At 35.3% G+C, this 13,688-nt stretch overlaps 1 protein-coding gene across 3 annotated transcripts in view; it reads left to right on the top strand.

The window, feature by feature from the left end:
- gtf2a1 (general transcription factor IIA, 1) overlaps nucleotides 1-12,212 on the top strand; it is a 33,019-nt gene extending 20,807 nt beyond the window's left edge. For all 3 annotated transcript variants that reach the window (XM_028821763.2, XM_028821765.2, XM_028821762.2), the window contains exons 5-10: nucleotides 2,473-2,548; nucleotides 2,698-2,831; nucleotides 5,502-5,603; nucleotides 5,879-6,115; nucleotides 7,537-7,626; nucleotides 9,657-12,212. In XM_028821763.2, coding sequence (XP_028677596.1) covers nucleotides 2,473-2,548; nucleotides 2,698-2,831; nucleotides 5,502-5,603; nucleotides 5,879-6,115; nucleotides 7,537-7,626; nucleotides 9,657-9,764 — 747 coding nt within the window. In that variant the 3' untranslated portion in view covers nucleotides 9,765-12,212. The remainder of the gene's footprint in view (nucleotides 1-2,472; nucleotides 2,549-2,697; nucleotides 2,832-5,501; nucleotides 5,604-5,878; nucleotides 6,116-7,536; nucleotides 7,627-9,656) is intronic.
- Nucleotides 12,213-13,688: the final 1,476 nt, after the last annotated feature.

Raw genomic sequence — 13,688 nt, 5'->3', positions numbered from 1 at the left:
ACGCACTTCCACTACATAAATCCTGGTCAGCGTGAAAAATAATGCTGCTGCCCCACCCCGACTCCTCCCAGAATTTTGTATGTTTTAATATGCAAATCAATTTAAATAGCCCATTAAGTTTAGATTTATGTGAAAAGGAAAATAGAACTTCAGCGAATACCAAGTGGAGGCAAGGAAAAAAACATACTAATTTGTTGGTTTAAGCAGTGGTATAAACAACAAAAGGAATTTGATCGAGTGATGGAGAAACTCAAGTTCAGAAAGTTGCACACTGTCCGAAATAATAAAGTGGTCAGATATCAAAGTCGCCGTGAAAAGGCGAGTCGTTGCCCACCATTTGTGTCATACGGAAGCGTATTAGGGTACAGAGAAAAATTGGTAAGGGACAATTTTTTTGTTTTTGGTTTATTTTGTCATTTTTAAAGTACAATGTCGTAAACTTCATCTTAAAATTTTGTTTCATTCACTAGTTTCTCAAATCTCATCAAAACTACAATAGCACTTTACTGTGTGATCACTACGTGCTTCTTAAACAAGCTTTCTCTTATGCTGACAGGACACAGAATACATTGCATTCATGGTATTAAAGCTCTCTGAACAATTAAAATACTAAGTTGTATACTTGATATTTTCACGATGATAGAAATTAAAGCATGTATTAAACATGAGTACATGGTAGCGATGTGCTGGCACCCCATCCAGAGATTGTTCCTGCCAACCGTAAGGTGCTTGCTTGTGCGACCCTTGATTAAATTTATTCCCTAATTCATGTCATTCCTTTCAATCGCCACATAATCGGTGCTTTAATAAAAGTCAAGCCATCTATAAGCTTAGAACAGATTCTTCAAAACTTTTAAGGAACATTGAAATATCCTCGTTGTAATTGTTTAATTATTCCATACATCCAGGTTCGCACTAGTCCCAGCAAGCATACAGGGCAAAGCAGGAACAATCCATGAACGGGGTGCCAATGTAATATACATACTTTAAGGCATTTCATCTTAAAAATGTTATTAAGAACTCCATGAAGATGGCGCTTGGAAATCTAAATCGACTTAGAAGCCAGTCTTCATCATCTATTTATACACGCTCTCTTCTATTGAATTGAATTCCTTTATTGTTGTATGGTACAATGAGATTCAATATGCAGATCCTCCATAACCTTATTTTCATATAAAATGATAAAATACAATTTAAAAAAAAAAAAAAAAGAAAAGAAAAATATACAATATGTAAGCACAAGTGGCTCCAGTTGTGCAATTTTACAACTGTAGTGCAAGTTTAAAGTGAGGTAGTTGTACTTATAAGTACAAACGGTTCTACCGGTGGCACTTGATGGACTGATTGAGTGCGTTTAGATCTCAATCAAACTACTTCTGAACTGCCAGGTCCTGAGAGGAAAGGCTCTGAAGCGTTTGCCATATGGGAGCATTTCAGATAGACTGTGCGCATGGCCGAGTCAGCCTCTGCTAGATGCTGTATCCTGATAACCCTTTTTCCAATCAGCTGCTGTAGAACTGTGATTCCACACTCCGATACAGTGGGTTAAAATACTGAGTAGTGCACAGAGATTAATAACACTAAAATAGCTATAATAGTGGGAATAGTTTGGCAGTTCCGTGCACTATTATATTGTTACAGGTTGATTGCAATCAGATGCCTTACACTGAAATTAACCGCATATCGTTTATTAGTTTATTTAATAAAGACGTGTCAGGAATGTGAAACTAAAAAATAAATGAAACCACACAGGAACAGCAGCACTGTTTTGACGCTGGGTGCCACCAGTTTGCAAAGACAAGCCGAAAACTTGCATATGCACAGGTTAAGGCTGGTGTGAGAATGTGCATGGCTTTACACCAAGTTTAGATTTTATACATTGCGATGTGAGCATGGAAACGCAACATTTTTTGTGCATATGCACCATTTATACACGAGGCCCCAGGTTATTTATACTACAACTTTGTTTCATCAACTCAGTTGCAATCCTCCAAGCCACAAAGGTCACAATTTGAGGTAAACATTACAGATCGTGTTTGGGATTATAACACTATTTATGAAAGCTACTGGAAATTTTGTATAATGCATACCAGTAATGGCAAGATGAAATTTTTTCTTTAACAGTTATACTCTGTGACCTGCATGTACCAAGCTCTGAGAGCATAATTTAGCTGGAAAAGATAATGGAAGGATGATAGTGAATATGCTTCTGGGGAGTGAAAAAATAATTGCAGTTTCATCTGCTTTTATTTTAAATGAGAGAGGCTTTAATTTAACCATTGATACTTTTAATTACTATGTTTTATATTTTCAAAATGAGTAACATTTAGACAAGATGGTATACAACGGAAACCTAATGTCATTTGAATATAAGATTATGTGCAGATGACTGTTCCTAGTTTTGTCATTGGCATTCTCTTGAATAAAAATGCAATACTGATCTTGTTCATTTTTCTTTTTTTGTCTTCCTAGAGTGCAGCTGCCACCGCAGCAACATTGGCATTACCGGCAGGTGTTGCTCCTTACCAGCAATTAATTACAAATCAAGGTAGGCAAAATGTAGTTTATATTAATTTCATAATTGTGATGAGTAGTACTTTATCTTTCAATACATCCGTGTGGTATAGAGGTTGAATAAGCTGCAAATTCTTTTAAAGAATATTTACTGTATCCTCAGGGTCTATAATTCTTTTCCAGGGCAAATATTACAGGTGGTAAGAGCTCCAAATGGAACCCAGTATATCCTCCAACCTCAGCAGCAGGTTGTTTTACAGCAGCAAGTTATTCCTCAGATGCAAGCAGGTGGAGTCCAGGCCCCTGTTATACAACAGGTTTGTTTTAGTTTTGAAATATTTCTTTAAAAAGTACTGAAATTTTGAATATACAGTCATGGCCGAAATTATTGGCACCCCCTGGAATTTTCCCAGAAAATGCACCATTTCTCCCAGAAAATTGCTGCAATTGCAAATGTTTTGGTATACATGTTTATTTCCTTTATGTGCTTTGGAACAACACAAAGAACAGGAAAAAAAGCCAAATCTGACATTATTTCACTCAAAAACCGGGCTGGACAAAATTATTGGCACCCTCAACTTAATATTTTGTTACATGCCCTTTGGAAAAAATAACTGAAATCAAGCGCTTCCTATAACCATCAACAAGCTTGTTACACCTCTCAACTGGAATTTCTGACCACTCTTCTTTTGCAAACTGCTCAAGGTCTCTCAGATTTGAAGGGCGCCTTCTCCCAAGAGCAATTTTGAGATCTCTCCATAAATGTTCAATCGGATTTAGATCCGGACTCATTGCTGCCCACTTCAGAACTCTCCAGCGCTTTGTCTTCAACCATTTCTGGGTGCTTTTAGAGGTATGTTTGGGGTCATTGTCCTGCTAGAACACCCATGACCTCTGACGCAGACCCAGCTTTCTGACACTGGGCCCTACATTGCGCCCCAATATCTTTTGGTAGTCTTCAGATTTCATGATGCTTTGCACACCGTCAAGGTATCCAGTGCCAGAAGCAGTAAAACATCCCCAAAACATCTTAGAACCTCCACCATGTTTGACTGTAGGTGCTGTGTTCTTCGTAGACCTCATTCTGTTTTCTGTAAACAGTAGAATGATGAGCTTTACCAAAAAGCTCTACCTTGGTCTCATCTGTCCACGAGACGTTTGCCCAGAAGGATTTTGGCTTCCTCAGGTACATTTTGGCAAACTCCAGTCTGGCTTTTTTATGTTTCTGTGTCAGCAGTGGGGTCCTCCTTGCTCTCCTGCCATAGCGTTTCATTTTGTTCAGATGTCGATGGATAGTTCGAGCTGACACTGTTGCACCCTGAGTCTGCAGAACAGCTTGAATATGTTTTGAAGTTGATTGGGGCTGTTTATCCACCATTCGGACTATCCTTCGTTGCAGTCTTTTATCAATTTTTCTCTTCCGTCCATGTCCAGAGAGATTAGCTACAGTGCTATGTGTTGTGAACTTCTTGATGATGTTGCGCACAGTGGACAAAGGAACATGAAGATCTCTGGAGATGGACTTGTAGCCTTGAGATTGTTGATATTTTTTCACAATTTTTGTTCTCAAGTCCTCAGACAATTTTCTGCTCTTCTTTCTGTTCTCCATGCTTAGTGTGGCACACTCACACACAACAGAAAGGTTGAGTCAACTCTTCTCCATTTAACTGGCTTCAGGTATGATTGCTATATTGCCAGAACCTGTTTCTTGCCACAGGTGAGTTCAAACGAGCATCATATGCTTGAAATAAAACGATTTACCCACAATTTTGAAAGGGTGCCAATAATTTTGTCCGGCCCATTTTTGGAGTTGTGTGTGACATGATGGCAGATTTGGATTTTTTCTGTTTTTTCGTGTTGTTCCAATGCACATAAAGGAAATAAACGTGTATACCAAAACATTTGTAATTGCAACAATTTTCTGGGAGAAATGTTGCATTTTCTGGGAAAATTCCAGGGGTGCCGATAAGTTTGGCCATGACTGTATATTTTGAAATAGTTAATGGGTTGATCTGTTTCCATAATTAAGAATTTTTCAATTGATGAGAAAAATCATGAAAATGTATGAGTAGTAGTGGTCTAGTTGTTGCTTTGCAGTTCTGATTTCTCACACCATTGACTCTTAGTTCATATTGTAAAGTTTCTAATCTCTTTTGGGGACTCTCATAGCACCAGTGGTAGATCCTGCTACAATAAATAACTGTGCTGTTCCTGTTACTTGCTGAAATAAAGCTGGTTTTGCTAAAGTACTGAGACTCTGCCTTATATTTTGGGGTACAAGACAGGGACTTGCACATCACAATACGTTTGATTTATTATTTTTGTTTTATATAAAAAAGAATTAAGCTTGTTTTGGTTGAAGTCAGTCTGTACTACTGCTACTTGCAAGTTGTCTATTATCCAGTAGAATTAATATTATGGAAAATGCTGTAGTAGTAGTAGTAGTAGTATCAAAGGTAGAAAGAATACAGTGTAATGCAAGGGGTTTTGGGCTGGCTTGTAGTTTATCCAATTGAATAATGTACTTTATGTGCATACTTGTTCATCTGTTGTGCAGTTGATGATGATAAAAAAAAGGAATTTTGATTTAAGTGCAGATATTGCAAAATGCTTCTAATGATATCGGGCAGCTAGTTTGGCCTCTTAAAGACAACATTTTGTTTCTGGGATTTCACTTGATGATAAAGGAATAAATCTGATACATTACTTACCTTATTTTTGTAAGTTGATTGTGTGCAAATTTCCAGACATTCTAGCTTAGCTTAGAAGCTGTTGGACATTAAATGCTCAAATGAAGATGCTGCTCAAGGAGGCACTCTTGCTTTTAGTTAACTCTGTTATGGTAATTCTTAAATTTTTTTTTTTCCCCGTCATCTTAATGTGCACCATATGTGACATGACCTGTTTGCATTATACCCATTTTCTCAACTGCTATTTCTTTAAGAATTCCTTTGTAAGGGCATTTCTTAAACTTTTCATTCTAACAGGTCCTAACACCACTTCCTGGCACCATACCACAGCAAGCTGGAGTGATTATTCAGCCTCAACAAATAGTCATCGCAGGGAATAAAATTCCCCAAAATGCACAGGTAAAATAGTGTCATTTCTTTTGCACATTTATAGTTCTTGTACTGTTTTGGTATAAGTTTAATTTTATTTATTTATTTTTTTTCTTTGGAGGTGTGTGAAAGAGTAGTGTGGCTGTACTTGAATATACAGAATGCTCAATTATTCTTGGGGAAACATTTCTTGCATCTAACCCAAAATCTGCAGATACACATTTTAGTTAGGTTTTTCATACCTGCTTTATGTAAAATACTTGAAGCTTTAATTCAGTTTTTGCGTGTTTTGCATATATTTTAAGGTAATGCAAACTACTGCTATGACTGCTTCAACAACACAAACGGGACAGAATGCTGTGCAGGTCCAGCAGCAGCAAGCACAACAGCAACAAACGCAGCAGCAGCCTCCCCCTATGATGTTACAAGTGGATGGGACAGGAGACACCTCATCTGAGGAAGATGAGGAGGAAGATGAGTATGATGAAGAGGAGGAAGATGATAAGGATAAAGATGGAGGGGAGGATGGACAAGTGGAAGAGGTTCCTTTATTATTTTCTGTAATTTAAAATGTGCTCTTTATGTAAAACTAAAACAATACATCATACATTGTGATTAACACTAGAATCTCTAAACTTGTGAAAATTTTTGTTGTCCTTGACCATCCCAATTTTCCTGACATATGAAGAAACTCATAGTTCCTTATCACTCCGCCAATTGCCCATCAGTAACTGCTTTGTTTTGCAAATGTGTCACTTTGCATCACGCAGCCTGCACTCGCTCATCTCCAATTCAGCCAGCCAAAAAACATCAGAGCATTCATTTCCAGCTCGTGTCTGCATTGAAGTTTTTATCTAACAATGAGTTGTAAGGAATTATTTTGGTAAGGATATGTCCTGATTTGAAATGCATTCATTTCATGTGTGTTCAGTGTCTGCAGTTGTCTCTGTGAATATAGGAAGACATGAGAAATGAGTCAAATGTTGAACACACCGCTAAGCAGAATTTTTTGCGTCGTTATAGTTATAACGACAATGTTGGCGTGAGTTGTAGAATGCGTAAAGACTGAATTCCTTACAACTCATTGCTAGATAAAATCTTCAATGCAGAGTTAAGAATTGTTGCACTTGCCCATCTCCCATTCAGCCATAACCCAGCAAGTTGAGTGCTGCAAATCGACACATATGCAAAACAAAAGCGATTATAATTGGGCAATGGGCACAGTGAGAAGGACCTATGTTTCGTCATGTATGTTAGGAAACTTGATGTTCAGGGAGGACAGAATTTTGTCAGGGATTCTAGTGTTTAACGTCTGTTACTAGGTAATAAACGAACAATGCAGGTTTATAAATTGTCCATGAAGTGTTTTCAGATATAATAGAGGGCATAGCTAATGGCATAGATTATATCTAACGAAATATGAAATCAAATACCTGTGTTGTGAATATTTTGAATTCAAGTTTATAGTTCAAAAGTTGTTCACACAAGGCATTTCTGTACTCCGTATGGTCTTTCCTTTGTAAAAGTGACAATGACGACAAAGATCTATCTATCTTTGCTACTGCTAAGGCACATATTGTCATACACTCTTCATATTTGAAGTAGTTTTAATAAGCATTGTTTCTGACAGATTGAGGAGATCGTTCCTCCCCCAAACTATGCGACTCTTCAATTCCACCCGGGGGGGTAAACGTTAACATTTAACATATACAAAGTTATTGTCTTTTTTTCACCTGCATTATTATCATTCTTTAATATTATTTATTGTATCAGTATGCTGCTGCTGGAAAATGTGAATTTCCCATTGGGATTAATAAAGTATCTATCTATCTAGTACTTTTCAAGTCAAAGCCAATGTCAAGTAATTTTGAATTGTAAATTTAGTTAACAGAAATAAAAATTCATAAGGATAAAAACACTAACATTTGCTTTATATATAATACTGGTATAATTTTGTTTTTAGGAGCCTTTAAACAGTGAGGACGATGTCAGCGATGAAGAAGGGCAAGAACTGTTTGATACTGAAAATGTGGTAGTTTGTCAGTATGATAAGGTAAGCCATAGTCGTGATCATTTTCCCCCTTTGATAAATAGCATTTATTGTAGTAAACTACTTAAATATGTAGTATTTTTGGTAGTGTTGTGTTTAAACAGGACTATTTCAGTCCACTGAAGTGGAGGTGGTTTTCAAAGTGTGTTTTGGGATGGTTGTTAGCAGGGCAGTGACTGTGTTTTGAAGGGGTTACGAAAGATTTTTTTGTTCCCCATTCTTCATGCTTTTTTTTTTTTTTAAATCATAGGAGTTAAACTGGATATAAGTACGTTCATTTCTCCTGTACAGCGCATACTCCTTTTATGTCACAGCTTAAATTTAAAGGTTATGAAGTGTATCAAACTTTTTCCTCTACTATTCACTATATTGGAGACAAACGTTTGTCGACTAGTAAAATCCATCCATATATTCTTGGCGCTACTGGTTGGTGTGATCCGCTACAGTGTGGGTTGAATCCAGAGATTGGAATTTAAGTGTGTTGTCCGACTACTAACTACTGAAAGTTTATGCTTGCGTTTATTTTAAACATTTAGTTTGCTAAACTGAAGCTGAGAGTAAATGCAATTCCAATTTTAACTAGGTAGGAAAGTAAATGCATGACCCTGTTATAAATGATTTACTTTTACTCCGAACTGCAATATTTTTCTGTCCACAAGATGGAGAAGAGAGTTAATGATAAATTCCCTTCAGGAACACTGTTGTGTATTAACATTCCCAGACAGTTGCATTGTGTGTATATCTGAGCAGAGGTGAAAGTGAGACTTTTGTACACTGACAGAAATTTAATTCTTCACTGCCCCACCTCTAACCCTTTGACTCAAACATGCTGCTCCTGCAGACCTTGGAACCAGTTGCCAGTTTTAATATTAAAACGGTGTTCAACATTCAAGCATTTTTTTGGTTTGGTGACTGTTGCCTTTGCAGAAAATAGCAATGTTATCTATCTTTACTAGTGTATGTGGGTATTTTTTCCTTTCCCCTCTCCCCACCTTTTAGCTTAGCTGGCTCTGTTGCTTGTTTTGCAGCACCTCTGCAGAGTGAGCAATGTGCAAATGAAGTTTTTGTCCTAGGTGGTGGATTAACCTTGTAGGGTGCCAAGAACGTGGCCAGCCTTAGTGATGTTTGTTACTTTGGCGGCAAAGATGCGGTATTAACCTGACTATCAGCTGCCTGTATGTAGTTTAGTAAGATTGTTTGCTAAGCAGTGCAAGTGCTACATTAAACAGTCATGAATCTTTATGCTCATTCTCATCCAGTAATGGGCTCAAAGAGGAGCACTTGCACATCGCACCAAGTTCATGTATTTAAACTTAATTAACTTGCTATATAAACCACACAAAAAAAATTCAGCATCCACTGTGCTGTGTGGTCATTACTGTCAAAGTACTAGTTATTTATAAACCATCAGAGGTTGAAGTACAAGCATAGCTATAGATATTTTTTTGTTAAACCTTAATCCTCTGCAGATGTAACTCCTGTAGTTTCATTACAGTATCTAAAAAATTGAAGAATGGTTGTCTAATCTCGTGACACTGGTTTATGGCGTTAAAGGACATGTCAAAGAACTGTGCTGTTAGGGTTCTAGTGGAATTTGTGTTCCTTTTGATTTTGTGCCTGCATAGAACACTGATCTTCATTTGAGATCTCTTTCCTCAGAGTATGTATACCTTTGCAACTATATTTCATTGTGTGTTTAATATGTATAAGTATGCATTTTTTTGTCACTAGACAGTATGAACAAATGTTTTGATGCCGTATACAAAGATATAGTTCACAAAAAATAATGGAGCTTAAACATTTTAAGAAAAGGAATTATTCTTTGTCTTAGATAACCAAATTAAAAAATAAATTATTGAACAAGTAAAAATGTACACCGCATAGCATCATATCTAAATGTGCAAATGTAATATCTTGTAGGCTTTTGATAAATTAATTTTTCCCACAGTCTCATTTTATTTTGCTGAAATTAATTAATTAATTGATGCTGTTTATTTAGTGGCGCTAATTTATTTATTTATTTTTTTTGCAAGATTCACAGAAGTAAGAACAAGTGGAAATTCCACCTAAAAGATGGCATCATGAACTTAAATGGAAGAGATTATGTATTTTTTAAAGCCATTGGAGATGCAGAATGGTAAAACAAACTCTTGTAAGATAATGCCGAACACATCAGAAATGAACTACACATACTTCAGCAAATGTTTCCAACAGGAAATAATGTAAAGCTACTGAAAGTGAAATACACAAGTGTTACTAACACTATGTAAATGAACAAGCATCCCTCTTTATACGGCTTCTGATGTTGGATGTTAGTTTATATATTTATAAAAATAACCTTGTTCTTCTGGCAAATACAACTGGACTTTATACATTGTTTATATTTTAAAAGTTTAAGTTCAGGCAAAAATATGGAAAGTTGGATTTCAAGGAACTGTTTTTTTTTTTGTTTTTTTTTTGTTTACAACACATTTCAAGCTGTGTTTGCAATAACTGTTAGTTTCTGAGCAACTGAAGGTCATTTTGTCTTTTAGCCCAACCCTTTAGCACCTTACACTGAAGCTGTCAATGTGAATTAATTCAAAACTTTTTAAGCAAATGGTTTTTGATGTGTTAACTTATATTACGGAGGCGAAACATTTCTTTTTAGACCATAAAAATTGTAGGCTCTTCACTTCTAATGTAAAGGCTGGGGGTTTCAAGCCCTCCCTCAATATTGCAAACCTTGCATTCCCAAGATAAATCAAAGCTGCAGTACTATGTAAATATTGGCAGTTTTGGTGTGAGTTGACCAATTTTGTACGTGAGGTTTTGTCATTCAAACCACTTTTTAGGCTATTTGGGTTTACTTTTTTCCTAGCCAAGCTGATTTGCAATCATAGTGTTTGTTTTTTTTTTGTTGTTGTTGTTTTTTTTTTTTTAAGTTCAAGTTTATTATGCTTATTGAAATGATTTCTTTTAAGAATTTTTTTCTTAGAATGCTTTTATTTATTTTAAGTCTCTTTGCACTCTTTATTAATATAACATGAGTTTATGTTAGTCTAGTCTGCAGCATAGTCAGTTTCCAGGGGTTGTCTTGTAATCGTTTCTTCTGTGTGAAGATCACTAATAAGCCAAAGCAGCCCATTATATATGAATAGTGGTCTTCCTAACATCTTAATTTGTTTCCTCTTCATAGCTGTATTCCTCACTGTTTTACAGCATGGTGTAATTGGTATTTTGTTATAAAAATTATCCCCTTTTGAGTAGATACATTGTGCTTGTGGGTAGCAGCAAAGAAAATGCACCAACCTGTGCTCTTAAGATGCAAGTGTTCCTTTTATCCTTTACTGTTTAAATATTTTGATTTTAAATGCTTTTGTATTAAACTTAAATTTTAATCATGCCCTTAATGTTAAGAGTTCTTTAGTGTTCAGGAAGTTAACTTGCTCTATAAACAATGCTGAGTGTCCTGGGAGCTTATTAGACCCTAAAGTAGGAAAGAGGAATGCTTCAAGACTGATTTCTGTTTTAAGCAAATATTCAAACGTTTACCCTATTCTTATGACATTATTTTTACCTTTTAATTCCTGTCTGGTTAGGTAGTAAACTATTTTAATTAGACAATGAATAAATGACTAAAGACCAATCAGGAAGTATTTAGCGCTGAAAATCAACATGTTGTTCCATTAGCTTCAAGAGCTAATAGCTGAAATAATGTAGTGTGTACTTTGTAACCAGATCTGTCTCTTTTCATCCCATGTACCCTTTCTCAAACAGTAATTTGACTGTATAATTTCATTGAGCTTGTTGTGCCTTTTTGTGTTTAATTGATAACTAAACTTTTTACATTTTTTTTTTATTTTTAGAAATACAAAAATGTGTGATATTGTTTTATGATCATTGTGTATGTCAGCTGATTCTTAAAGTATAGGTGCGACTTCTGTTTTCTACTGTTCAGCTGTTAGCGTTGATTGCTGTTGTACATAACTGTAAGAGGCAAATCTATTTATTATGTTTGTATAATTCATACTATACGGTTTTAAAATCAAGGTTGTTCTTTGTAATGTATAATCAGTTTAAAGGCCACGCTTTGAATACAATTAGAAAACTTAGTATTTTGTTGTACTAAGACCTATTTTGAGTTACCTAAATATTTTTTTGCTTTTGCTAAAAACTGAATTAAAGTATAAGAAAAAAAATTACTTTGTCAAAGTCTTGGAACTGCAAAGGCTCCACGTGGGATAAGATTTCACCTCTGCATAAAAATTGTACCTAGTAAATTGGCTATGACTGTTTTAACCTATTTTTGATATCCAGAGTTGAATTTCCTGTATTAAGTTACCAAATTGTTTAAAATGACATTTTCCTTAGAGCATCTACTAATTTATTTCTGAGCTAAAAAGATCTGCTGAAGCTTGGCCCTTGGTAAGGTGTTAGCAAAAGGCTTTCCAAAGTTTCTGTTAAAATGTATTTTTTTATTATATCAGTCTTTTAATTTTGGGGAATTTTAAAAGATGTGCATGTCAAATCATTTTGTGAAACCCTACTGAAAATGTATTGACAACCACCAATGACAACTAAATACACATTGGGCTTTATCTTGTGCATTGAGATTATTCTTCAAACTTGTGCCTCTTGAAGGCTATACAAAGTATTACTCATATAGCCAACCTGATGCCTTAAAATCTGACATTGAAAACCTACAGATTTGAAAAATTGCATGATGCTAATGTGAAGGTATTTTAGATGCCAGAGGCATTATACACCTGAACACCAGTTGATCCTAATTTTGTAGTTATTTGTGAAGAAAATCTTCTTCTCCCTTAAACTTGCTATGTGTTTTTTCATAATCCGTGTACAGAACCAACACATTTACAATAGATTGGATTATACACTTAGTATGCTAGTTTTTTGCCAAATTTAGAAAATATTGGATTTCCAGGTCTTCCCAGTCATGACTGTGTAGAAATTTAATCTAAAGTTATCTATTACCGATGCACCTTCTTGGAATTATTTCAGATATGAGACCTAAATTGAATCATTGTCAAGTGCTGGATTTAACTCTGTTTCTAATACACGAGTTAGGATGACATTACATTTTGCTTTGCTTTGTAATCCACTACCTTTTATAGATGACCAGTGTATGGCTACAGTTCTCTTGACCCTTTGATTGCATTTTCCAAGTTTTCTAGGGCTGTAACTTTTTCGAAAGGGAAGGTTTTCACTGGAGACTTCAGTCTTTGGAGCAGAAAAGATTGTATTGGAATAACAACTATTTAGTTTTTGCAGGCTGTTCTTTGGAATATTCGTAGGTTTGTTTTACAAGCTGAATGTGCTCCATGTCATTTGGCATTTAGTGCATTAATCGATCTGTCACATTCGTCCATCCATGTTAACAATTGTTCTCTATTGTTTGTACTACCTGTACATTGGTTATCACTTTTGAAATGCATTGTAAGGGCCTTTCTGCTTATAAAATGCCTGAAGTTTAATTTCTCAGGTGTAGTCATCTGACAGCCACTAGAGGGGGAAAAATGAAAGTTGCATTAGTACTGTGAGTTATATTAATAGCTATTAAATCTATTAATACAACTTTAAACCATGTTGGAAGAGAAGCTGTAAAATTCACTTATCTCAAATTTGACTTGACTGTGTAAATGCTAAAAGTGCTACATAATGTTTTGGATACATTTACTGTAAAAAGTTTTAATTCTATCTGAATTGAAAGTAATTATTGATATCCGGTTTTGCCTGTTGGATGAATAAGCAGAATCAATTTAAGTTAAAATTAGAAAAATTGTAAAATGCAAAAACTTTTTTACTTGTGTGATGGTAATGCAGTTTTTACAATAAAATACAAATAAAGGAAAATGAATATTCACTAGTATAATGAATGAGTATTGACCACTTTGGTCACAGATTTTTTAAGAAAAAGTGAAGATTAAATGTTCCAAGGAAGTGGTTTTCTGTGATAGACTTCACTTGTAGATATTTCTTTTTTACACTTTTTTATCTCCCTCCTAATGTGGCTATTTTGACAAATTTTTAGAGTTGCGTAATATATCTTGAACAGTAAAAATAAG

This window comes from Erpetoichthys calabaricus, chromosome 16, assembly GCF_900747795.2.
Source record: "Erpetoichthys calabaricus chromosome 16, fErpCal1.3, whole genome shotgun sequence".
NCBI lineage: Eukaryota > Metazoa > Chordata > Cladistia > Polypteriformes > Polypteridae > Erpetoichthys > Erpetoichthys calabaricus.
This window is presented reverse-complemented; position numbering and strand designations above follow the sequence as displayed.